The sequence below is a fragment of the Bos taurus genome, chromosome 7 (assembly GCF_002263795.3).
Source record: "Bos taurus isolate L1 Dominette 01449 registration number 42190680 breed Hereford chromosome 7, ARS-UCD2.0, whole genome shotgun sequence".
Lineage (NCBI taxonomy): Eukaryota > Metazoa > Chordata > Mammalia > Artiodactyla > Bovidae > Bos > Bos taurus.
In genome coordinates, this window is record NC_037334.1 from 43,608,288 (window position 1) to 43,635,020 (window position 26,733).

A 26,733-nucleotide genomic window follows, 5' to 3' on the forward strand; every position below is an offset into this window, starting at 1 on the left:
CTCTCCACCCACAACTGCCCAGGCCCCCATTCCCAAGGGGAGACAATGGCAAGACCAAGGGGGCATGGTGACATGGGGTCCTGGGGCAGAGAGGACAAGGGGACGTGCAGACCTTGGCTGAGGATGACATATCAGCACCAGCCCATCAGCTGGGATGCAGGCGGTGCTGAGCTGAGGTGTGACCCATGGGGACCCTGAACTGATCCACAGCTTCGCTATAAACCTAACCCTGTTCTGAAAAGTACAATTTATTAAAGAAGTGGGTGCCCTCTCCCCTGTCTGTGGACACTGTCCCTACCAGATGCCCAGAAGGGCAGCCAGCATCGTCTGGGGGCCCCTGAATCCTCAGGGGCAAAGGGAGGTGGGGCCTCACTGGGGTCACCAGGGTTGGGGGTGGGGCTCCCAGGGCCCCTCCTGCCCTGCGCAGGGTGGGTGTTTGGATTCGAGTGAGAAGGCGCCTGCCCATGTCAGGACCTGACCCTCGGCAGCCACAACAGACCTGCAAGATGACCTGAACCCAGATCCACCCTCTCTGGGTCCCAGGGCCCAGTCAGGCCAGGGCAGCAGCTCCCCGGCCCTCACCAGAGCCAACTCAGCAGCCTGTGTCCACCCCACCCCCTGTCACCTCCTGACCTGTGTCCCCACCCTGCTTCTTCCACTGCAGCCCCTGAGTGGGGAGCTGGCTGGTTACCCTGACAGTTCTCTCAGCATCCCAGAGACCCCGGACCAGTGAGGAGCTGGGGGGACCTGGAGGAGCTGCCCACGCAGCAATGCCCCCTCACGTCCACCACGAGTACCCAGCAGGACGGAATAGGACAGCCCCGAGGCTGGACCTGGCTCTGGGTCTGCTCAGCAACCCCTCCCAGCTGGGGAAGCGACACCAGAAACGCCCTTCGACACAGATCCAGGGCCCAGAGGGCAGACCGGGAAACAGAGGGATGGGAGGATGGGGTCAGGGGGATGGAGAAGAGGAGGATGAAGGGAAGGGGGGACGGAGGGATGGGAGGACAGAAGGACAGGAAAGGACCATTCCTACCTGTCCCATCAGAGCCCGTCTCAAGCCGTGCCCCACCTGGTCCCATGGAGCCAGTGCCGCTGTGCCCAGAATGCCCCCGAGACTCCAGGTGGGGTGGCTCTGGCCCCCTGTTTCCCCGCTGCCTACCCTCCCTGGCTGTCCCCACATCCCACGTGGCTCTGCCCGGAAAACTCCAGCGGAATCACCCTGGCTGCCAAAAAAGCCGGACGGAGCCCGCCTCCCCACCCCCACCCTGGTTGTTCCCACGGGCCGGCCCGCCCACCCCCCCTCCCCCCGCGCCGCCCCACCACCCCACCAGCCCTGGGCGCCTGGCAGGAGCGGGATTACCTTGCCGATAGTGGCGAACTGCAGCCAGAAGCGCAGCTGGGACATGGTGATGGCAGGGTCTCTGGGAGGTGGCGGGAGCGGCTGCCTCATGACCGCGGGGGCTCAGCCCGGCCGGCCCTCAGCCCTCAGCCTGCGCCCGCCCGGCTGCATTTGCATGTTGGTTTAGTCACCGCCGGCGCCTACTTCCCCTAAGGCCGGCTGACTTTCAGGAAATGATGCCTGCCTGGTAAGTCAGGGCGATTACTGGCAGAGTGCAGAGAATTACTGAACGGGGCGGATTCTAGCCACAGACGGCTGTCAACAATGCCGGCCTGCCGCCACCAGCCTGAACCCTGCTGCTGCTGGCCTGTACCTTGCTGCCCTGGCACCCTCCCCGCCCTAGCCTCAGTTTCCCCAAATTGCTGCCCCCCAGAGCCCAGGCCCAACTGTGCCTGGCAGGGACCATGGCTGTCCTGGGGGTGCCCATAGCAGGAACTCAAGGGGCATAGACCCCGTGCTGTAGGGAGGAAACCAAGGCTGGCCCCTCCTGGGTCTGCCCTCGGTTCCTCAGCCTATACCCTGACCTTCACTGCCTGTCCTGGCTGCCCTAGAGCTGACCCTCAGTGTCTGCCTCTCCAGGAGGCTCAGCCCAGGGCCTTTGCCTATGCTGTAGCCTCCCCGCCACCTCCCACTTAGAGGGCCACCCTGGCAGGGCTCTGAGATCCCACCTAGCTCCCATTCCTGCCTTGGCGAGGGGTTTCTGTCCTTCCCCAGCTCCATCTCCCCCTGCGACCCATAGCCCAGCACAGAAGGAGAGATACAAACAGGGCCAGTGGCTGGGGAGCACAAAGCCATCAGGCTGGGCGCCCCATCCTGGACTATTTCTTTTGATCACCCCCATCCCAGGACAGTTTAATGCTGGCCCATATCCAGGAGAAGCAGGTGGGCCTGTAGGCCTCCCTGCACCTGCCCAGTGCCCCGGGACTCTAGTTGGGGAGGGTCCCAGAGGTCAGGGAGAACTTGGCCCAATGCTGCAGCCCCACTCAGTCTGCAGCCCACAGCTGGGGAGGAGGTGGGGGGGCACATGGCCTGGAGGCCACTGCTGAAGGCAAGGAACATGTAGAAATGGCAACCAGGAGAGGTAAGGACGTACACAGTCTGGCAACAGGGAAATGCAAACTGAAACCAGCAGGACACACTCCACACCAGCCCAAATGGCTGGATCCATGAAGCCGGCAGGGACCAGTGTGGGAGGATGAGGAGAAACTGGAACCCCACACAGCAGGTGGGCTGTGAAACGGGGCAGCGTCCTCAGAAAAGTCACCCCACGACCCTGTGATTCCACCGCCAGGCACCCATGAGGGGCAACAGAGACACAAGTCCACATGGAAACCCACACATGCAAAGCACCCAAAGGTGAACACAGCCACGTGTCTCTCCATATCCGGGAGCATCACTCAGCCATGGAAAACAGGGAAGCCCTGACACTTGCTACCATGTGGACAGACCCCAAGAACACAATGCTCAGTGAGAGAAGCAGACAAAGGACACACAGGGTGTGATTCCACTGATGGGAAATGTCTAGAACAAGCCAATCCACAGACATAGAGAGTGCCTGATTATCAGAGGCTGGGGAGTCATTGCTAATGAGGATGGGGTTTCTTTTTAGGGTAATGGAATTGTTCTGGAATTACATAAAGGTGGTGGTTGTACAGCTGTGCAAATATACTTTGGAGGAATAAATTTTAAGATGTGTAAATTCTGTCTCAGTTTTAAAAAGAACTACTAGGAAACTGACATGATGATAAGACCCACAAAGGACAAGCACAAACTTTTGTTATTAGATTTCAGGGGCAGGAAACTGGTCAGATTGCCAGGAGTGGGCTCACACTCGGTCCCCTGTATCTCATCACCAGATGGCTGGTCGTCCCTGACTGGCATGGGGCTGCCCAGCTGCCAGGATGCTCTCGGGTCCCCAGGCCACCACCGGGCTGGGCACGTAGGGGTGGGTGAGGCCCATGATGGGACCCTCTTTGGGGATGGGTTGCTGCAGAAATAGTCAACTAAAATGTGGTCATGCTAAAGTAATGGCTGGTGCCCTTACAAAAGGAGATCTGGATGTGTACCAAGAGAAGACTGGGTGAAGATGGAGGTGAGAGGGGTGTGATGGGACCACAATCCCGGGACACCTGGGGCCCAGGTGCTGAGAGAGGCAGGACAGGCCCTCCCCTCAGAGGACCCCAGAGCAGGGGCCTTGGCCATGGAAGTGAACCAGGGGCTTCCCGTGGGAAGCAACTCTGTGCTGGCGGCCAGTACCAGGAGCTGTGGGAACTGCTGGCTGGGTAGGCGGGGCCTCCAACTGTGGGAGATACACCCGCAACGCAGATGATGCTGCTCCTCCCCCCAACCCGCATAGGATGCTGCTGAGAGTTTGCGAAGCACTTTCCCCAAGCTATGACCTCATCCTGTTTCCCAGAAGCCCAGCTGGCAAACGGACAGCACCCTCATCCAGGCCCACCTGGGATGCCTGGAGGGACCCTCGGCACATGCTCACCCTGACGACAGACAGAGAAGGGCTCAGTGGACTGCAAAGAGTCCCCTTCCCCAGGGCCTGGCAGAGATGCAAGGATCCAGGGAAGATTGAGGAAGGGACAGGGTAGCACCTGCTCCCGGGGGGCTGCAGGGGGCTGGGCACTGGGGAGCAACAGAGGAGGGCGGGTTGGTTACCCCTGCAGCCAGGACTCCAGAAAAAGGAGGACTAGAGGAGGGCCTGGAGGGGTAGGGGCAGCTGGAGGTACAAAGCCTGAACAATTGTCTGGAAGGCTGAGCACTCCCCCTCAGCCCGGACCCTAACAAGGCCCCAAACATCCCCCCGAGGAGATTCAGTCCCATCTGGAACACACACTCACAGCAAAGTCTGTACATGCATGTTCACACGAGCACGATTCACAGTAGTGGAAAAGCAGAAATGACCCACAAGTTCATCCACAGGATGGATAAACACAATGTGGTCCCTCTACACAGTGGAATATGATTCAGCCAGGAAAAAGGCTAAAGCCCTGACCCTGGCTGCAACACGGAGGGGACCTGAGAACACGATGCTCAGTGAGAGAAGCAGGCAGGAGGACACGTAGGGTGTGATTCCACTGATGGGAAACGTCCAGAACAGGACAATCCACAGACAGAGAGTAGGTTCCTGGTTGTCAGGGACTGGAAAGGGGGTGGGGGTGACTGGTCATGGGGGTGGGGCTTCTTTTGGAGGATGGAATGTTCTGGATCTAAAGGTGATGGTTGTACAACTATGAATGTACTAAAACTGCTAAATTGTAAGAAATTCAAATAATATTTTAATTTAAAAAATAATGAAGAAAAGCCATATCCCCCAAACACATAGTACACCCCAGGCCTGGAGACCCCACATGGGGCCCCTCGAGCCGTCAGGGGTGTAGGGGTCTGAGTGGCTTAGTGCCAACCGTGGTGCACAGTGGAGGGACTCAGTGGACGCTGCCCCAGCAGGGGTCTAAGTCAACCCATCAGCAACGAGATACACTGACACAGGGCCTTGGAGTTGATGTGTTATGTTTGGGGGCCTCCCGCCAGGGACTCTGACCCCTCCCAGCATGGGGCACCCTATAGACACCTGGTTGGTTCTCCTCAAAGCCTCAGCACACAAGTGTAGTCATGTGGGTTGCACCTGTGATGTCGGCCTTGGCCGTGTAAGCTGGTACATGTAACATGCAGGGAAACTGGGTGAAGCAGTGAGAAAAGTGGAAGTGTTAGTCGCTCAGTCGTGTCCAACTCTTCGCGACCCCAAGGACTATAGGCCGTCATACTCCTCTGTCCATGGGATTTTCCAGGCAAGAATACTGGAGTGGGTTGTCATTTCCTCCTCCAGGTAATCTTCCCGACCCAGAGATTGAACCTGGGTCTCATTCTTTCTGCTGGCACATTCTTTACCATATGAGCCACAAGATGAGGCAGGGCGCTCAGGGATTTTCTGTATCATTTTGGCCACTTTGCTGAGAATCTAAGATTTTTTTTTTTCTCTATTTTTTGGCCACACCATGTGGCATGCAGGACCTTACCTCCTAGACCAAGGATGGAACCCACATCCCCCTGCATTGGAAGCAAGGAGTTCTAATCTAGTGGACTGCCAGCCAAGTCCCTGTAAGGCTAAAACATTTTAAAGTTCATTGTGTTTTACAAAAACCTTCAAACATACAGAAAAGAGCATCAGGGATGAAATTTTCAGCAGACCCCTCCCTGGCTGGAACTAGGGCCCCCAGCTGTGGCAGTTCAGCGGGAGCCTGGTCTGATGGCCAGGACTGTCCAGACAAAGAGAGCTACCTCCAAGTGGGAGCCAGACTGACCTCTTGCCCTAGACCCCCAGAACAAATTCCCTCGGCTGAACAAATTCCCTCGGCTGTAGATCCCTCCCAGGTAACTGGTGGATGGGGACCCCACACAGAGGCAGGCTTGACCCCACCAGGTCCTGGGCTCAAGCTGGCTGTGTGGAGCCTCCAGGGAACTGCTCCAGGCCCCAAGGGAAGGCAGGGGGAAGCTTTCTGCTTCTGGGCTGTGAGAGTCACACAGCCCCCCAACAGTCTTTCCCTTTTCACTTTGGCCAGCAGGAAACTCAGGGCTCAGGTTTAGTTACCAGGGGGATGTGTTAGGGCCTGCAGGTGTACATCCACTGCCTGCCGCCAGCCCAGGTCTGCACTCCCCATTCCAAAACTCCTGATGTACTAACAGGAGCAACAGCTGCTGGTATGTGTCATGGGCCTCATGAGGGCTTCACGTGATGAAGCGGCTGTAATAAGACTACCCCGAACTCCATGGCTTACAACAGCACATTTATTACTTCATGGTTCTAGAGGTCGGAAGTACGAGATGGGTTCATGGGACTGGTAACCTCTGGAGGCTCCAGTGAACACTGGCTCCCCGCTTTTCCAGCTTCTAGAGGTACCACATCCCTGGCTCACAGCCTCTCCCTCTCCATCCTCACAGCTAGCAGAGCAGCATCTCCTGTCTCTATGTCTCTGACCCTCTACTTCCCTCTTATAAGGACCCTGTGATGACACTGTGACCCCAGGGGTCAACCCCATTTCAGGGGCCTTAGCTTAATTCCACCTGCCAAGTCCCCTCTGCCCCATGAGGTGACACGTCCACAGGTCCCAAGATGAGGATGTCTTTGGGGCTGTCCCTGTGCCAACCACCATGCGATGTCACTCAGTCTGAACCAGGAGCAGAGTGGACCCACCAGGCAGGAGCTGGGCTGGGAACAACCTTGAACGCCAGGCCCACTCTGGACTCTGTCCTGCTTTTGGCTACAGGCATGGGGTCCCAGGGGAGATGGAGGATGCTGACGACAGAGTCAGACGCTGGCTGCACTACAGTCTCGCACCTGTGTGACCCCATGGTCGGCAATGGGGTGAGAGCTCATTTGAAGACGTTTCACTGCTTTAAAGGAAGACCTGGTCCAAGTCGGCCCCCGCATGGGAGACTGGAGGATGAGTGGGCCGCGGCCACACTCTGAGCTTCTGTTGGGTGGATGTGTGACCTCCAATGTGACCTCCAATCACCTCCAATGAGGGTGCTCTTTCCCACCTGGGGCAAGAAGCGGATGCAGTAGTGCCCCAGGGGATTCTTGGCTCGGAAGCCGTGTGAATTCTTGACAGAGCCCAGGAGACGGTGGAAGCGCTGAGTGGGATGGGGAGCGAGGCCCCTGAGCCACCGCAGGAGCTGGGTCAGCCCACAAAGGCTTCCACTGGCCCTAGACTCGGCATGGCCTAGGCCTCATTCATCTAGAACAGGATGTCCCAGCAAGGGAACAAGCCTGGACACAGAGTCAGGCCCTGGACCCAGTGGACAAGAGGCCCATCAGCTGCCAGCGCATGGCTAGCAAATGCCCAGAGATGAGGGGTCATGGCAGATGCCCTGGGAGTGTGAACCCACCAACCTTCCTCTTCTGGTGGTCAATGGTGTCCTCACGGACCAGTGGCCGGCAGTGGAAACCGCAAATCCTTCTATAGAGTCCGGGAGGCTAGATCCACGGGACTCCTGTCCCCACCCCACTACCCTTGCCCTGAGGGTCTCAGGTGTCCCCCGGGGTCTCAGGCTCTGCTCCCCAGGCCACAAGACCATCATGTCACCTCCTGGGCAGCCATAAAGGTCACTGATGGAGCAGCTCAAATGATAGACACATCTTGCGTTCAGGGCAGGCGTCCAGGGCATGGCATGGGGGAAACGCCTCCAGGCTCTGGGATCTCCCTGCCTCCCCAGTGCCCAGGTTCTGCCTCCCTCATCACATGCCTCCCCATGCTGTGTCTCTACAGGGACTTCTGGCAAGGTTAGGGCCACTCTAACCAGGATGACCTCAGCTCTGTCTTTACTAATTGACCCACAAAGTCCCGACAGCAGAGTAGGTTCTCATCCTGAGGTCCCAGGAGGATGTGAATTTGGGGGGATGCAGTCATCGCAGCACACACTCCCACCGCCCCGTCTAGCTCTCTGGCCAGTCCTGCTGTCCCCAGTGGGTGTAGACCAGTCGGAAGGGCCTTGGCCTCGTCCATGAGAGCCCAGTAGGCCTGCACTGGCCTGTGTGTCCATGGCCTTCCTCAGCCTGTCACCTGGTGGGGCCCACAAGCTCCCACTTTATGGAAGGAAACCTGAGCACCTGACACCCCCACCCCAGCCGGTCCACTGGATCGTCCCCAGACTGTGCGCTGAGTCTGCCCAGACACAGAAGCCGCTTGGGGGCCGAGGATTCCAAGCTTCCAAGGGAGACTCAGCACCACACAGCCCCTGTTGCCCCTACTTCCTGCCCCCAGGTGGGGGTCACCCTGGCATTAAGGCCCCCCCAGGACAGCACTGGGCTTCTTCCCGCAGACCCCTCTGCAGCTCTCGATCAAGGGCTGCTGAGTGGAGGGAAGCGCGGCACCACCTGTGAACCCCCTGGACGAGGCATGGGGACTGTGGACCCACCAAGGCGCCTGAATGGAGAAAGCGCATGGGCAAAGCGCTTGTGATACGGCCTATGACCTGCATGCAGGTGAGAGTGACAGCAGATGGGCCCCTGGCCTCAGTGACATGACCTCTGACCCAGCATCCCTGCTACGGAAAAGTGACACCGGCTATCCCCCCACACAAGCCCCGTCCGCTGGCACTCACACCTCCAAGAGGCGCACAGCCCAGCCAAGGTCTCCTACCTGAGGAAAATCACTGCTCTTTGGCGGGAAGCTGGGGGCGGTGGCCGCGGGGCCATAGCTGGGGTCCGTGCAGGGCTGGCCCATGATGAAGGAGGAATTCATGAACTGGCTGCAGGAGGAAAAGGAAGCTGAGCTGGTGGGCGTGGTAGAACTCTGCCCACCCACCCCGCATGCAGGACAGAGGTGGGGGTCACCAGCCTGCAAGAACAATTCTGGTACCTCAGAAACCCTGCTTAGGAAGGGCCCACGTGCCCACATCCCCAGACACGGAACCCCAGAAAAACCTTGAGGCTCTGGCTGCATGCTCTTTTCATGCCCTTTGCACGGGCCATTCCTTGGCCAGATTCCAGGCCTGCTCCCCGCCCGGCAAACTCCTATTTATCCTTCAAAACCCAGCTTGCCAATGCCCTTCAAAGAGAAGTTCCCCTCCAGGCTCCTTTCAGCCCCATAGTTTCTCACTGCCCACATGATGTCCCCACAGTGGGACCCTTCCTGGGCCCCTTGTCCCCACTACTGCTGCTTGTCTCCCTGGAGGGTTCTCGTTAAGGCAGATCATAGCAGGTCAGTCTAGGGCTTGGGTCTCAACCCTCCTGATTGGACACTGAGGCCCCACTCCCCAACTGACAGCTCTGGTTCCATTTAGTCCCAACTGTGGGATGGAGAAGCAAAGTGAAGCCCTGTGGGTGGGGACCCTTTAGCAGGACCCTAGGAGCTGGACACTTACTGGCTTTCGCTGGAGAAGGCTGGGTATGTCGTGGGCGAGAAGCTGTTCCACCAGGGGTAGTGCAGCATGGTGTCCTATGACAAAGCAGTGGGCATCAGGGGAGGGGGTGGTGGGGCAGGGTCCAGAGGGCACTGAGCCCCTCTCCCACCAGGGGCCTCCCAGCAGGTTCACTGTGCCTCCGTTTCTCCAGAGGGCCAGGGTGAACAGGAAGGTTCATAGAATATGACTGGCTCAGAGAGGGGGCACATGACCCCAACCTATCAGTCAGAGCCTTCCCTGGGATTTTATATTTACAGCCAGTGGGACTGACACCGCCTTCAGAAGGCAGGCCTGGGGGACTTGACTGGTCCCAAGATGGGTCCCTATGCAGGCTAGCCAATCAGAGCCTGCCTGGAGAAAAGAGGCTGGCCCTCCCCTGGGGAGGAAAACGTCCTGGGAGATTAGCCAGGAGCTTCCCAGGCCTCATGTAAACTGATGAAGGAGATGACACTCCTGCTCAGGCAGTGCAGCAGATAATATAGAACTGCCAGATAAGATACAGAACAGCCAGTGAAACCTGGCCAATGAAATTGGAATTTCAGATAAAGAAAAGATAGCTCTTAGTGTCAATACTGTGGGCCAGTCCCAGTGTGGCCTGAGGGGCCACCCCCACGTTCAGTGGCCAGAGACAGACAGGCTCTGTGCACAGCCCAAGAGCCTGCTTTGTGGGCTCCAACTGCCCAGAGAGAAGCTCAGCCCCCACGAAGCACCTCCCTGTACTCAGGTCCCCATCTCGGCCCAAACATCCTCCCCCAGATTCCAGTATCTCAGCCCCTATGGTCCGCATGTGCTGTCCCTGCAGAGCTTGCCTCCTGGCCTGTGGCTGGCTTCCTGGGTCACCACCATGGGACATGGCAGGAGCCTACTCCCTGCAGAAGAGCTCCCTCGTCTGCAAACTTGCCTGAGCTGGGGCTTGCTCTGACCCAGGAATTCTACTCCAGAAGCACACCCCCAGGGACTCATCCAGGAGCGGGGAGAAAACAGTGGCACTATTTATAGCGGCAGAAAACTAGAGTCACCCCAAAGGCGCAACAACGGGGAAATAATTAAGCAGATGATGAGACGCTGAGGAGGAGGAATCCTGAAGGGTTATTAAGAATGACAGGCACAGGCTCCAAGCCCACGAAACGGAGAGACATGGCATGTGAGGAAGGAACACACCTCATGCCACAAGTCAGAGAGGGCATGGGTGGGCAGAGGCTTGGAGACAGGCAGGGCCGAGGAGGGCAGGGCCCCTGTGGGCATAGCTACATGGGTACAGGTGTGCCTGGGGGAAGGCCTGGCCTGAGGCTGTGGGGGGTCTTCAGCTGGATCTGCTTTCACTCCCTCCCTACCAAACAGTGAGGCCTGCTCGACTTGACCTGGTGCTGTGCTCTGCCATGTCAGGGCGCCTCGTGGGCACAGCTGAGCATGGGGTGGATCCTGGGTTTGTGCATGACCTACAGCCCCATCTGATACTACACTTGGAAGTCTGGGGTGCCTCCTGACAGCTCTGGGCCCTTGACCTGGAACTCTGCCTTGCTCCAGTGGCCTAGTGCCCAGCCTCTCTGAACCCCAAGCTGGATCCTTGCTTTCTCCCCCTGCTGGCCTTTCCTTTCCATCCCAGCAGATGTCGGGGGAAGACATGCCTGAGTGTACCTGCTGCTGCTGCTGCGCCCACACAGCCCACATCCCACTTGCTCCCCCTGCCGAGCAGCTCAAGTCTCCCCACCAAGACATTCAACTTCTTTTCTTTTCTGCAGGGAAGGAGCCCTGTTCTGCTCCAGGCAGGCCGGACTCTCTGGAGTATGCTGGCCCCCTCTGTGCAAGGCCTCCACACCCTCTGTGACATGAGGAGGCCCAGCACCCACAGTCATTCTATCACTTGTGGTTCTTTACTGCAGCCGTCAGAGCTCAGATGCGAGTGAGGTGTCCCTCGGCAGGTGGAAGCATAAACCAACCGTGGGACATGTGGACGATGGGAAGAAATGGGCTGTGAAGCCATGGAAAGACTCAGAAGAGCCCTGCACGCACATCATTAAAGGGAAGAAGCTGGTCTGAAGAGTCTACACAGTGTCCTAGTGTCCTCCCTAGGACATTCTGAAAAAGGTGAGACTCGAGAGAAGGATGGATGGGGCAGTGGGGTTAGGTGGCGACACTGCTCTGTAATGCCGACCAGGGGATACAGGTCACCTGACATCTGTCAAAACCCACAGAACACCTAGCAATAAAAGTGAACCACATGTCACTATGGTCCTCAGACAGTGATGCTGACGGGCACCGGCTCCTGGGCTCAGCACCCTGAGGACCCTGAGACACTAACGGAGGGAAGGGGAGCGGGGAGGGTTGTATGGGAACTTTCTGTGCAGTTTTCCCATGAACCTAAAAGTGCTTCAGAAATAAAGTCTTGAAAAATAAGGAGAAAGAAGCGCCGTGGCAGAGTGGATGAGCGTGACTGGCCAGCAATCCCAGCCACTGATGTCTCGTGGGTGGGGCCAGTAACCCAGGCCAAGCCTCCCAAGGGCCGGCTGTGGTCCTGGCATCAGAAACCATACAGCAAATGTGTGAGAGACTCGGGGGTGGCGCATGACCCCCAGAGGGTCCTCCCCACACACCCGGGGCTGGGGCTCACCTGGACGCTGGGCCCACACAGTGGGGTCTGCAGCGGCGGCGGGCTGTATAGGACGCTGCCAGCTGGCGGGGCCTCGTGCGGAGGGAGCTCCCCATCCATGGCGGGCCCCACTGCCAGCATCAGGGGGCTCCAGGAGCCAGGCTGCAGGGGCAGCTATCTGGGCTTCTTGCTCCGCGGTGGTGGCATCATGACCTGGGGAAAGACAGGCATGTCCCAAGGTTGCCCTCCAACCCCAAAGGATGGGGAAGGGTGCCTCTGGGGACAGTGGGCTGGGGGCGGCAGGATCCCTAGGGGAACCCTCAGATGACCCCAGCCCACCTGACTAGCCCACCCACACGGGGGCTATGCTGGGGGATCCATCAACTGCCCCATCACTCCCTCCTAGGCAAATGGCCAAGACCTCCAGGATGAGGGCAGCCCCTTGGGAGTGGGGGCCCTGCTGCACTCCCACCCTTGTTCTCAGGCCCCTGAATCCTGTGGGCTCCGGGGCTGCTCCCACCACCCACAAAGGGAACCTTGAGCCCTGGGAGCCTAGCTTGAGCCACAGGGACACACCCCCAGATCTGTGACTAGTGTCTGGAAGAGAAGAGGTTTGGCCAACTGGCAGCTCTGAGCTGGAGGGGCCGCAGGGCCACGGGAGCCCCATCCTACTGCAGCCAGGTCAAGTGTGCCGAGGCTCTCTGGGCAGCTGGGCTGAGCCAGGAGGAGCCCCCAGACCTGGGTGGGGCTAGGTAGGGTCACATAGGGTCCCACTGACAAGGGGGCAGACACCCAGCTGGGGAAAGCACAGGGGACGACCCAGCCCCATGTGATCTCCCCACCCCGCCATGCCCACCTGCCCATGGCCTGGGTAAGACCAACATACTGCAGGCCACATCGCCAGTGGAGGGTGGGGACCCCAGGCTGACTGAGCGCCCCTCAGGACAAGGCCTCGGGACGTTAATCACCCAGAGAGGCAGGAAGGGGAGGCGGCTGCCACTCCCGGCCAAGCCCTGAGTGAAGAAATCCTCAGGACTTCCAGTAATCTCTGCCACACGTAGTCTTGTGCAATCCTGCGGGGGGGCGGGGAGAGCCGCCTGCACCCACTCGCTGACCGTGAGTGCCTCACCCGAGGTCCAGAGGGACAGGGGCTGCATCCAGCCCTTCAGGAAGCCTGGGGGCTGGGCCGCCCCGCCTCGGCTAGAGACGCTGGCAGGACGCCAGTCCCCCCGGCTCTCAGCAGGACCTGGCGGCACCAGGAGGAACACATGGCTGCTCTGGGACCCGTGGCCTCGGTCAAGCGGATGGTCAAACCCAGCTCCACGTCTAAGGGTTGGATAACCTCCAAAGATTCAGGGCCCAGAGCTCCGTGAGCCTCAGTCTGATCATCAGGAGAATGGGCTGTTTGGGCATAAGGCTTGTCAGGAGCTCCATGGAACCTGAAGCCTCCAAGACCCCAAGCCACTCAAGTGACTGCGCTATCACAGAAAACCTCAATTCAAGCTCCTTGATTTAAGAGACTCCTCAACAGGTCTACATGGGGTCAATACTATACTCACTCCCAGGCGCTTCTCAGCTCCACACCTGCAGAGGCTGGGGCTGCTCCCTTGGGAAGCACCATCCAGAGACCATGGCCGAATGGCACAGGAGGGGGACCCCTGGGCTGTCCTTGGGGTGCATGGAGCCCCAGGGACCCCCACTGGCAGCAGGCCAGGCCTGTGTTACACCCATTCTGAGCGTTTGGCCCTGCAGGCTCAGGCCCCACATCACAACCCAGGGCATCACATCCTTCCAGAGGAAGAGGCTGTCCCCGTGGGGAGGCCTCTCTATGCTCCATGGGGAAGTCATGACTGGAAGGGGGGTTACTGTGACGGGACCTGTCTGTCCTGTCCTACCAAGACATGTGGGGGGGCATGCCCTGGGGACCCCAGAGGTCTTCTCTGACCAAGCAGAGCATTCAGACCTAGACCTGGGGGGGGCTGTGGGGAGGGGATCAATGGGGCTGCGAGTCAAGAGGGCCGCTGGGGATCGTGAACCCAAATGGGGGGAGGGGACATGGTGCCACCTGGGGCTTGGCAGCACCTCCCCTGGCTACACAGTAACCTCGGAGGTAGCAGTCCTGCTCCCACGTGTCCAGCCGGGGGAATGGAGACACACCCACACAGCAACCTGAACACTCACATCCACAAAAGCCAAAGGGCATATACAGCCCGAGTGTCCCCGAGCGGGTGATGGATCAACACACGTGTCCCTCCACACCTGGGACCACCCCTCAACCACAAAAAGGGGTGAAGCCCTGACACTCGCTACCATGTGGATGGACCCTGAGAACACAATGCTCAGTGAGAGAAGCAGACACAGAAGGACACAAAGGGTGTGATTCTACTGACGGGAAATGTCCAGAACAGGATGCTCCACAGACACAGAGAGTGGGTTCCTGGTTGTCAGGGGCTGGGGTGGGGCTGACACTGTGCCCACCACCATCCCCACAGCCCCAGAGGCCACCCTTACAGCATCGCCGTCCTTGGATGCCCAGACTCAAGGTCATCTCTGGGGCCCACCACCAACTTCAGCCCACTTCACCCTGTTGCACACTCAAACACAGTCCTCCCATCCCCTAACTTTCTGACCTCTGCTGAGCGGCCCCAACCTGCCCACCTCCCTGGGGTCAGGACAGCATTACCAGCTCCCAAGCTTCAGAGGCTGCACTACCCGGGTATGAAGGAGGCCGGACCACAGCATATGTTTGCTGAGACGTGAGCCCCATGGCACGTGCAGCAGGGCTGCTTGCAAGGTGCTCTCGGGGAGGGGCCAGCACTTCATCCAGCTTTGAGTTGCAGGATTTCCTTTTGAGATCACATTTCAAATGAGTCATTGTACAACAGAAAGATCAAGGAATTGGTGGCCTGGACAGGACGATGGTGGGGCAGGGGATGGAATGTGGGAAGAGGCCAGGTCTGGGGCAGCCTGATCCCTGGGATACATCCAGCTGGTGGGTGACCATGGCCACTCCTGCCTCTCAGCTGAGCCCACTTCACCTCGGTGCCCTGGCCAGACCTCAGTGCAGGGCCAGTGCCCCAAGAGTGGGCCATTTGATGCGCACCAAGGGCTCAGCCTCCCAGGCACCCTCGGAACCAGCCACCCGGACCCCTGCCTGGTGCTGCCTGGGCCCAGGTGGTCACGTGTTACCAGGCCCCCCAGGAACCCCCTCTCCAGGCATCAGGGACCTGCCAGTCTCCCCCAGGCCACAGGACAGCAGTCCCTCTGGCCACCCCTCGGCTAGACTCTGAGCATTGGCCCTGGGATCTGGGATGGGGGAATGAGTTGGGGGGCTGGTGGGGGCAGTGGCCTGGGTGGAATCAGGGGGCCGGGGCCGGGATGTCTGGGGGAGGGCTGGGGTGGGGACGCCCCTTCTTGCCCTACTGGTCAGAGAAAGCCTAGGGTCAGTCCCCAGCAGGGGTAGTCGGAGAGTCTCCTCTGCTCCTGATAGAGGGGTCCAGCCGGGTCAGGATGTGCTGCAGTCGGAGGGGCAGAGGGGTAGGGAAGGTCAGGCAAGGGGAAGGAGCTCTGTTCTGGGGGCACTGGCCACGTCCTGAGGTCCCATCTGGGCTGGCTGGCATAGCTTACTCTGTCAGGACCCCTGGAAGGGCAAAGGCCCCTGGATGGCCATCTCCGTGGGTGGGCCAAAAAGGGAGGGGGTGGGTCCCAAGGGAAGCCTCAGGGGCCCCTCCTCACTGACTGACCAGGCCAGGTACTCAGGTGGGACACATGGGGACACAGGGCCAGCTGGTGGGCAATGGAGGCAGAGGGCTATGGAGGAGGGCCCAGCGTGTGTGGGCGGAAATGACGGAACAGAGGAGGCATGCTGGAGAGAGGGGTGACCCCCAAGCTCAGGTCCACCAGGAACAGGCCCTTAATTAGAAGCAGGCTCTTCACAGACAAAACCAGTTAAGATGGGGTGGTGGGGCCTGTGTCTTTACAAGAGGGAAATCTGGACACAGAGACCCTGGGAGTGGCCGTGTGGTAATGGAGGCAGAGACGGGTGCTGTGCCCACAAGGCCAGGACACCAAGGACCACAGGCCATTCCAGAAACTGGGAGAGGAAGGAAGGACCCTTTCCTGGAGTGGGTGGAGGGAGCACCGCCCTGCTGCACCTTGATCTCAGACAGCTGGTCTCCAGAACTGGGAGAGTAAATCCCTGTGGTTTAAGTTGAGCCTGTGGTCAGCTGTTACAGCCGCCCATGGACGTTCAGATGGAAGGCAAAGACAAACCCTAGCTGGAGGAGAACCAACCCCAGACCCAGGTGACGGAGTGATGTTTGAGGAAATGAACGTTTATGGAGAAGAGGAGACCCTAAGGCTGAGTCCTGTGGGCACCGATTCAGGGTCACCTGCGCTGGTTGTGTCTGCGCCCGCAGACCTGTGCGCTAGCGGGCACAGAGCTGCTGGCCCAGGGTACTCTGAGGGCTGACCGCAAGCCAGGTGCTTCTCAAAGCAGCTCCCACACCTAGAGGGCCACCTCAAATCTATAAGGACCTGTCAGAGTCTCACAGCCCTCGGGAGGTCAGCCAGCACCCCCACCAGCTCTGAGGACACAGCTTAGGGGCATGGAGCCCTTCATACCCAGTCAATAGCCCAGAAGGGAAGGGGGATGAGGACAAGGAGCTTCTTTAGTCACAGCTGGAAATGCTGAGCCTAGGTCTCGGGGCCCTGATCCCTGGTCCCCACTCTCAGGTGCAGTCCAGCCTTATCAGGAGAGAGCCCGCAGGATGGCACTCCAGCTGGCCTCCCCTTGCAGCTGATGGACCTTCCAACCTGCATCTGTGTGGACAGGTTTGGAGTGGCTGCCCATGATGACAGGGCACATGCACGCAGGCTTCCTCTTCTGGGAAGTGCCTGTTCAGGGCTCGTGTTTATTCGTGGTCTTGAAAAGGCTTTAGATACACTGAGCTTGTGGTCTCCTTGGACCCCCGGATCTTCCTCCCCTGAGTGGACATTAAGTTGAATCCCGCAGGCCTGACATCCTAGTCCTTGGACACTGATGTCCAGGGTCGGCAGGGAGAAGAGTCTGTTCCTCCTGACGCTTGCTGCTTGATGACAAGAGTCTCAGGCCAGCTGGCACACCACGTCCCTCTGCCCAGCTCCTTGGAGAGCCCAGAGATGGAGAGAGGAGGGTGCTCCCCACGGCTAGATCACACTAGTCCTGGGCGAGTGGTGAGACTGGCCAGCGCCCTCCTTGGGCTCCTATGGTCCAGCCTGGTGCCAAGAACATCACAAGAGACCTTCGCCCAAGCCAAAGGGCACCCCTGTGCCGCAGGAGAAAGGGTCTGTGCTGGGAAGAGGGCAGACACTCCTAAGTCGCAGCAGCAGGGGTCCCAAGACCCACCAACAGGCCTATGTCTGCTTTTCCTGTGCAGATGAGCATCCACAAACTCAAATCCTCCCCCAGGCCTGCAGGTCAGACGTCCAAGCAAGCTTACCAGCCTTGGCTTTGGGTCTCCCAAGGTTGGCTCAGCGCTGACACTGCCAGCAGGGCAGAGCTCTCCAAGGGGCTGCCCCATGCTTAGGGCAGCCGCAGTCGCAGCACACAGACACTGAACTCTGACCCTCCGTCCCTTTTGGCCTCATTGGAGAGAGTCCTCGGCTCATGAGGACCCCGTGATGATGCTGGAGCCCCAGGGACCCAGGGTCACCCCATCTCAGGGCCCCTAGTTTAATCCCACCTGCGAAATCCCTTTTTATGTGAAGGGACACATCTGCAGGTCCCAGGATCAGGACGGGGGCATCTCCGGGGCCCTTACTGAGCTGACCCCAGAACACAGCTAGGACACAGCCCGTGAGTAGACAGGTGGCCGGTAGGGCTAGGCACAGTAAGACCCCAGAAGTGCCTGGAGGTGATGAAGCCCCCAGTGGCCCCTCACGGGGCAGCCTCTTCAGCGCCACGGAGGAGCTGTAGGCTGGTGGGGCCTCCCCCTCTCAAGTGCAGGAATGTGCTGGGGAGTCTAGATGGGCAGGTTCTGCAAGTCAAGTGGCAGGTCTGGATCTGGTGGGGGCAGCTGCACTCCAATTCTGTCCCAGCACGGGGCGCCTTCCTCCAGGTTCCCACGGTAAAGATCACCCACCCCCAAGGGTGTCCCGGACAGCCCCCGACGCCCACCTGGGGGCTCACTCACTCTGAGTCCTGCCCCCAGACAACAGGCTGAGCTCCCAAATCTGATGAAACCCCTCCTCAAATCTCCAGTCAGCTGACATACCCCAAGCGACAGCAGAAGGGCCCCCACAGGGCTATTGGTAGGTGGTAGGGAGGGGTCTCTTACCCCACTTTGCAGCTTCCAGGGCGAAGCCACACCCTCAAGCTGGGGAAGAGTGGCCCTGGTGGCATTGATCTTTGAGGACACACCCGAATGTTCAGAATAGGAGAGAGCTCAGGGGCGGAGTGCTCAGGCTTGTCCATCCACCCCTGCCCCTACTGTCACAGTTCCTAGATCAGCCTTCCCTCACTGCACCTCACCTCCGGAGGCGGGGCGGGGGGCGGGGGGGCGGCCCTGGCTCCTGCTGGCTCTGGGCATCTCTGGGCGGGACTCTCACCCCATCCGAGTTTGTGACTCGGAGCCACACAGGCCCCCTGCCCCGCAATACTACTCCTCCCCACTTCGTCCCCACTTCCTGGGTCAGCCTCTGACCTCAGCCTGCTGTGACTCCCACCCACCCGGGACTCCCGGGAAATGCCAGGCGCCAGCCTTCCGGGATGTGGCCCGGCAGGAAGGCCAGGGAGGCCACTTTCGGTTTCACTTGGGGACGGAGGCCAGGCTGGAGGCACCTGCCCCTCTCTGGGGCCCAGGGGAGGCTAGGCAGCGCCTGGCACGGAAGGGGTGCCTGAGGACCCAGGGAGGTGCTGGGTGACCACTGCTCCCCCGCCCCACCCCCTGCAGGGGTCAAGTCAACGCCTTCCCTGAAGTGTCCCAGCATAGCTGGCCGTGGACTCCCTTTCTGCCCCGTGGGCAGCACAGGGGGAGTGTAGGGCTGACCGGAGAGGAGTCACAGTAATGGGGGGGTGGAGGGGGAGGGGTTGGGGAAACGTGCCAGGTATCGCAGCCAACCGGGAGCCTACAGGAGCGTCAGGGCACTACCATCTACAGCTACCAGGGCGCCTCCTCCCACAGGGCCAGGCTTCAGGGAGGGGCTCCTGGACCTCCTACTGCCCACACCCGGCTCAGGCACCCCTGCACCAGGAGCCTGCCTCCCCACAAGCCCACTTCCTGCCGGCAGCTGTCAGGGCAGAGCTGGGGCTTGGGGAGCTCCCAGGGGAGTCTTGTTCACCCTCCATAAAACAGGGAGACAGCACCTCCTCTGCCCTCTTCGTGGGGCCAGCCAACACCCACTCACCCCAGGCCAGGCCCTGCTGTCTTTTTTTTTTTTTGTCTCTCTTTTTTAACTACTTTTCTGTTTTATGGAGACACAATTCACGTGCCATACACTTCATCCATCTAAAGTGAACAGCACAGTGGCCTTCAATACATCCACAGACTTGTGCAACCACCACCTCCATCTAATTCCAGAACATTCCATCACCCCCAAAAGAAAAGCTCACTCCCATCAGTAGTCTCCCCCACGCCCTCCCCAGCCCCTGACAACCAGGAACCTACTCTCTGTGTCTGTGGATCTGCCTGTTCTGGACATTTCCCATCAGTGGAATCGCACCGTGCGTGTCGTTCTGTGTCTGCTTCCCTCACTGAGCATTGTGTTCTCAGGATCCACATCACCATATATAAATGACAGGCTTTGGCACCCCTGGGTACCTGGGCCAGCCCAGAGCATCAGAAATCGCCCTCACCTGAGACACCCACTTGAGGACAGGGCAGCCACACCCCCCAGCGAGGGAGGCTGGCGGCTGTCACCATGGCAGAAAGATGCAGAAAGTTGGCTCTGTCCCAGCCCTGCTCAGCTGTCCCAAGGGGGACTGACCTGCCAGCAGCAGGGGAGAGGGCAGTTCCAGGGGGAATACGGGCCCACAGACACCAGGCCGTATCTGGGCTGAGCAGACAGGGAGATGGTGGGCGAGCAGGGCTGGCCAAGCTTGGGCCTGAGTGACCTTGCTCCTGGCCACCCCAGGCGGCTGGCTGCAGCCAGCCCTCCCTGAGCCTGACCACGCAGCCCTTGGCTGCGGAAAAGTGGCTGGAGATGCTCCAAGCTGGCCCACTGACTGATTGCACATACGCAAGGCACACATGCATCAACTCTCACATGTATGCACACAGGCAACACCACGCACACGTGTGCACGCAGCACTCACACGTGACACACGCACACTCCAGCAAGTACGTGCACTGCTGCACATGTGTGTCCACAGACACACACTGGCACATACGTGGGCAGACTCACACACACACCCTGGACCTGTGCGGCTGCCCAGGGGGCCCATGTCCCCACTCTTCGTGTCAGCCTCTAGGTGCCCCCACCTCTCCATGACCTGACCCCACATGAGGAACAGGCAGACCCCGCCCCCGCCAGCAACTGTGAAAGCTTCACGGGGCGGAGGCCCTGTGAGGAGGGAGGCAGCCTCTGGAGACTGGACACAGTTGCCTCTTTATTCCCAGCCGGCTCGCTCATGAGGCCAGAGCCCTCTGCTGGGTCAGCGTTTCCGGCCCAGCTCCTGTTGGTTGGTGGGGGTGGGGTGGGGGGTGCTCTGAGACTTTACTAGAAATGAGCTGGGCCAGCCAGCTGGTCATGTCCGCAGTGGCGGTCCAGCCTCTGTTCCCCACCCCACCAAGGGTCGGGGTGGTCAGGCAGCTGGAGAGACCTGGCCCTGGACTGCACACCTGAGGCCAATGCTGCCCCACCCCAACTTCAAAGCCAACTGCCTCCTCTGTGCTCTGCCACACAGGTTCCCCTGGAAACAAAGCCCCTCACCCGCTTATCAAAGCATAGACATCTCCCCCAAATGTGCGTGCGCGTACACACACACACACACACACACACACACACACACACACGGCAGGTCCAGCTCCAGACAGGTGTGAGCAGACGTCTGCTCAGAGGCAGAGTTAAACAAAGGGCCCTCCCGCCCTCTGAAATCCCCGAATGCCTTCCCCTAGGTCCTCACATTGGCTGTCCCTGGGGATAGCATCTCACGCTTGTCAGACTCCCCAGGGTCTGTCCGATGCCCACCTGGGTCTCCCCGGCTCAGGGGTGTCCAGGGATCACCCATCTCCTGCCCATTCACCCAGGGCCCAAGCAGACAGCCCTGAGGAGCCATCACCCACCTCTGGGGACTCCCCTAGGAAAATACAGGGCCTTTGGAAGAAAAAGTGCAGATGGGCAGGGAGTGGCCTCCCCAGGCCGCCCAGCAGGCCCAAGTCTCAGCCCAAGGATGGGGTACACAGCCACTCCTCTGCTTGCAGCTTCTGTAACTGTTGAGCCCCCCCGCCCCCAGTCAGGTACACAGAGCCCCAGGCGGGGACACAAAATCAGGGTCAGATCCAGCTCAGGCTGGATTTCCAGATTTCCCTGGAACCTCAGCCTCTGACAGGTGGCCCTTCTTCCCTCTGGACTCTGGGGGCCCAGCCCCACTTGCCTCAAATCTTTCCTGCAGGGACAGATCCACCACACTGGCCTCTGAGTTGGGTCACCTAGCCTGGCAGGAGGTAGGCAGGTTCCCACCTGAAGTCTGTCCAACACCAGTCCCCCTCATCACAGGTGCAACATTCACCACCCCTCCAACTGCCAGCAGGCTTCCTCCCAGACAGCTTCCAGGCCAGGTGCAAACAGAGGGGACCATACCTGGCCAGTCAGGCAGTGGACAGGCAGAAAGGAGGCCCAGGGTAGGCAGGACCAACACACTTCCCACACTCAGCTCTCTCTCCCTTTCCAGAATGTAACAACATGATGCTAGACACTCCTGCCGGGCTATCCACGCCTCTGCTCCCAGGCACCAGCTTCTCCCTGCCAGTGCTCTGGTGCCGGGAGGACACCTCACCTTCCCCATCAATCCACACAGGCTACTGCTCCACAGGCTCCAGGTCTCGGCAGCCTTGGGGTGGGGGCCACCTCTGCCCACCAGCGCTCCCCGCCCAGCTCCAGGAGACACTCCCACCCAACATGCTCTGCCTGCTCAATTTATACCAGCAAGGGTCCCATCCCAAGGCCATGGGATCCCACCAGTAAAAACGCAGGGCGGAGAAGCCAGGACTGCAGGAATCTGGGGAGAAGGGTCACTGCGGAGAAAGGGTGGGAATCTGCGAGGAGCCTGAGATCAGGGGTCACCCAGAGAGGGAGGGGCTATAGTTACGGAGCTGGAGAGTCACAAGAAGAGAAGAGTCAAGGAATGACCCGGGAGCAGCCAGGAAATCACCAAGTGCAGGAGAGTAGCAGAGAAGCACGGGGTCAAGGGTCACCAAAGTGAAGTCCGGGTATCACCAGGGAGCGCCAGATAGAGGGGGATCAGGGAATCAGCGAGGAAAGAGGAAAGGGTTGGGAGTCGCCCTGTTTCAGGGTTCATGCCAAGGCGGGTGTCAGGCAGGGGTGACGGAGCGGCGCAAGGTCCGGGGTCGCCGAGGACCGGGTTAGAGTTGACTGCGAAGGACGGGATCGGGAGGGTCGCGGCGGAGGGCGGGATCAGGGGGTCGCCCATGAGGGCGGGGATACGCCGCCGCGCTCCCCCCGCCCGCGGTCCCGGAACCCCAGAATTCCGTAACCCCCGGCTCGGGGCGCGGGCGGCCGCGAGGTGCCATGGCCTGCGCGGGCCGGGGAGAGCGGCTTGGCCGGGCAGGGGTAGCGGGAGCGGGCCAGGGGTGGAGCCGGGCGCGCCTCACCTCGGACCCGGGTCCGGCCGGGCGCGGAGCCCGCGGCGCCTCCGTTTTTCCGAGCTTCGCCGCGGCAGCGCTCACTTCCGGGTTTCGAGCGCCATCTTGGGGGGGCTCGCGCACTTCCGGTCATGCCGTGGGGGCGGAACCTCTGGTGGGCGGGGTTTGGGCGCGGGGCCTTCTCGCGGTGACCCCCCTCCCCCAGCCCCTTGAAGCCCTTCTGCCTTTGGAAGGGGCTCGAATTCTCGAGTGAGCCTCAGTTTCCTCCTCTGCAGCATGAAGTACAATGCCTACCTGCAGATCTTTGCATAACTCTGCCCTCCCTTGGTGCACTCTGACCCTGACCTTTCAGCCACTGGGGTTCTCGGACAGCCCAGACCTTGGCCTCGCAACCATCTGAAAGGGACCTGGGTCCCCCTATCATGCTCCCTCTCTTTGTTGCTTCCCTACCAATAGTAGTCTCCTCATTAATCTATCTCCAGTCTAGAATAGGAGTCCTGGGACCACCCGCCCCCGGACAGGGAGCCAGGCACACAGGGTCTGATTAGCCCCAGAGGCCACCCTGAGAAAAGCAGGATCCTCTCAGGCAGGGGCCTTGAGACCTGAGTGGCTTCCCTGCTGTCTCCTTCCCCATCAGGGCTTCCAGGGGCCTCATGCAAACAACGCTGGGATCTGCCTCATTGTCAGGCACAGGATGGGACTCAGCTGTGGCACAGGCCTGCTGTGTTCCTGTGACTGGCAACTACTGGACCCACCAGGGGCTGGGCCTGGCAGGTCAGACAGAGCCAGTGCAGGAGGCACCACCCCCTCCCCAGCAGGGAATGAAGACACTGCCGCCTTTTGCTGGACCCACCTCACCAGCCAGCCAGAGACCTCCTGTACCTGGTCCAACCCCTTGAATTTAGAGGCCACCTCTTCACTTGCTTGTCTATTCAGTGAACTCTTATGGATGCTGCTATGTGCCTGGCCTTGAGCTGGACAAGTCCGGGGCCCCCAGAGAGGACTCAGTTCTCATCCTTGCCCTCAGGAAGCCTCCAGTCTAGGGGAAACAGAGCTGGGACCAGACACTCCCATCTGCAAGATCAGGCATAGGGCCAGTGAGGAACAAAGTCTGCCTAGGGCATCATGGAGGGTGGTGTTGAGAGGGTGTTGAGGCTGAGGCTTTGAAGTTCAAGTAGGAGTTTCCCAGACAGTTAAACTTAGGAAGAGCAAATTAAAAGCTGTTCAAAGGCCAGATCTGGTAAGGAAGATGAGTATGTTTAAAAAATCTGTTTGCCTTGGGACATCCCTGGCAGTCCAGTGGTTAAGATTCCTTGCATCCACTGGAGGGGGTGTGGGTTCAATCCGTGGTTGGGAAACTAAGATCCCAACCCAATGGGGTGTGGCCAAAAAAAGAAAAAAATCTGTTTGCCCTAAAAATTCAGGACCTCCTGTACCCAAACCCACAGGCACAAGGGAGCAGATGGGGAAACTGGGACCCAGAGAGAAGTCATATCCAGATGGAGCTTCACTTTGGCGTGCGTTCTTTGGCAATTGAGTTGTAACCCTGACCCTGGAACTATTCTTTATAGCTAATGAGAAGAAATCCAATTGAGCAACAGACTTAAGCTTCAAAAGGGTGAATAAACTGATTTGCGGACCATCTGGTGGCATGTTCCAGTTTCTGCTCACACAACACCATCAAACAATTTGCAGGGCCCAGTGACATGTGAAAACGCAGGGCCCCTTGTTCAAAAAGTAGCAAGAACTTCAAGACTGGGACCGTTAAACTGAGCACAGCCCCCCAAGCTCCAGGCCTGAGTGAAGTCCCAAGTTACACACCCATGAAGCTGGCCCTGCCCCCACTGTGGCCCTTTGGGGTCTGACTGATAGTACCTGCATTTTGCCGGTGGGGAAACTGAGGCGCAGAACTGTTCCACAGATGGCCCAGGTCACAGAGAGAGCCGCTGAAAGGCGTGGACTTGACCTCCACCACGTCCACCTCAGAAAAGCACGAGATCTCTATGGGTAATTCTGCCTGAAATGGGGGCAGTTTGCCCAGGCCGGGGTGGGTCCAGCCATCTCAGCATGGAGGAAACTGCCAAGTCTGGGGATGTCTAGGGAATTAGTCAGATTTGGGGATTTCCAGGGAATTGCGAAAGGCAGCCTGGGAGACCAGAATGGATGCTGCTTTGGAGCTCAAAACCTGGCCCTAGGTGCTGTGTGACCCCCAGAAAGTGACTTAACCTCTCTGTGCCTCCATTTCCCACAGATAATAGTGGCTATTATTTTTCAGACAGCTAAATGAACAGTGCCTAGTATTAAGATGTTATGAATGTTTCCAGGTGAATGTCTGGATCATGGGGTCACCTAAGTGACCCCATTCAATCGTCAGAAGTGACCAAGGCTTTTCATCTGGTGGGGACAGGCTCACAGAAGACCACGGGTCTGCTGGTGGAGTTCTGTTTAAAGTTAAAGAGCCTCTTCTTCAACCCCTCCCTCTGCCCCTGCCCCATGGAGGGGCACCTGACTGTCCCCCAGACACTTTGACCAGGCTCAAGGAAGTAGGGTCGCCATATAAAATGCAGGACACAAAGTTAAGTGTGAATTTCAAGTACAGGAAGAATAATTTTTCTTGCCAGTAGAGCCCAGGCAACGTTACGGCTATATTTATACCAAAGAACTACCCTCCGTGTATCTGAAATTCACATCTAACTGGGATGGAAGTCCTATGTTTTTATTGGTGAAATTCAGGCACTCGACGTGGGAAGTACCACGGACAGAAATGGGACCCAGGAGAAGCCCTGGCGAGCGGCTCCCTCTCGCGGAGCCTTGGCGTTCCCACCTGCTAAATGGGCGAGATGTTAGCACCAAACACACAGGCGAGTTCCCCATGCGGATCATTATTTCAAAAGAGCAGAAAACTTCACACGGATGGAGGTCAGATAACTGGGGGCTTCCCTTTGAGCCAGGCGATTCTCGGCCTAAGTCAGGTGTCCCCCACCAGCCTCGGTTTCCCTCCCGGGAAGGACCCCGGAGCTAGGCCCGCCCAGGGAGGAGGAGCCGGGTGATGAGCAGGTGAGGCGGGGCAGGTGGACCCGGCCCGGGGGCAGGGGCGGGGACTTGCCACTTCCTGTTTCTCCACATTCTGGAAAGCCCCAGCGTTCCCGGGCCGCGGAGCGCCTCCTCCCTCCCCGCTCCTCCGGGCCCGGGTCCCTCACCACTTCTCCTTTCTGCACCCGCTTCCCCCCAGCCCAGTGGTCGGTTCCCGGCTCCCTCTCCCCTCCTCTCCCCGCCTCCTCTCCTTTTCCCATCTCTTCTCCGGCTCTCCTTTTTTCTCTCCTCCTGGAGACCCAGTCGGCGCCTCCAGGGTGCAGAACAGAAAACCGAGGCAGCAAGGTCCCACGAGCCATGTCCGTGTCCCCCGGCCTCCGGTCACTTTCCGTCTTTCCTCCGCCCCCACCCCGAGTCTCTCTCTCGATCGCTGTCCCCTTGTCCCTCGGTTCGTCCCAACCTCTGTCCCCGGCTCCACCAGTCCTCCCGCACACACGGAGCCGACTCCGCCCTGTCCAGCCACCACGCCCCCTTTGTGCCCACCTGACACTTGCCCCGAGGCGTCCTCAGTCACCGGCGTTGGCTGGCGATTTCCAGGGCCCTACAGCTCCCTCCCGCCGGGTCTGACCGGGAGCTGGATCCTGCCAGGCTCGGTTAGGCTGCCTCTGAGCCGGGGCCACTTCTGGGAACCGCAAACCTGTCCAACAGGTTTGAGATCCGCCCCAGACAGGGCTTCCCGCCTCTCCGCTGGGCCGGGGACACCAGGGTTGCAGGGGTTAAATGTGACACCTGACTACTACCCCCCAACCCCAGGCTGGGTCCTGGCTGGGCCCTGAGGTTGGGGAGCAGGTGGGAGGGGAAGAAAGATCAGCAGTTCACCCACCAAGCCCACAGGGGAAGAAGTGTAGGGGGAGAGCTGGCATGTGCCAAGGTCCCAAGGAACACCTATGGGGGGCACGGGCAGTGAGGCTTCGAAGAGGGAGGAGGTGTTGTTA

General features: G+C 59.4%; 1 protein-coding gene across 12 annotated transcripts in view; it reads right to left on the minus strand.

The window, feature by feature from the left end:
* SBNO2 (strawberry notch homolog 2) overlaps nucleotides 1-26,381 on the minus strand; it is a 42,251-nt gene extending 15,870 nt beyond the window's left edge. For 2 of the 12 annotated variants that reach the window (XM_024994145.2, XM_010807238.4), the window contains exons 1-4: nucleotides 26,282-26,381; nucleotides 11,925-12,116; nucleotides 9,275-9,348; nucleotides 8,551-8,659 (exon numbers count right to left, since the gene is read on the minus strand). In XM_024994145.2, the coding sequence (XP_024849913.1) occupies nucleotides 8,551-8,659; nucleotides 9,275-9,348; nucleotides 11,925-12,044 (303 nt within the window). In that variant the 5' untranslated portion in view covers nucleotides 12,045-12,116; nucleotides 26,282-26,381. Of the gene's footprint in view, nucleotides 1-1,036; nucleotides 1,256-1,363; nucleotides 1,528-8,550; nucleotides 8,660-9,274; nucleotides 9,349-11,924; nucleotides 12,117-12,759; nucleotides 12,919-21,879; nucleotides 22,813-24,580 lie in introns of those variants that run through there. The other 10 variants (XM_059888114.1, XM_010807237.4, XM_005209286.5 and 7 more) reach the window with 7 other exon arrangements.
* Between the last annotated feature and the right edge of the window lie 352 nt (nucleotides 26,382-26,733).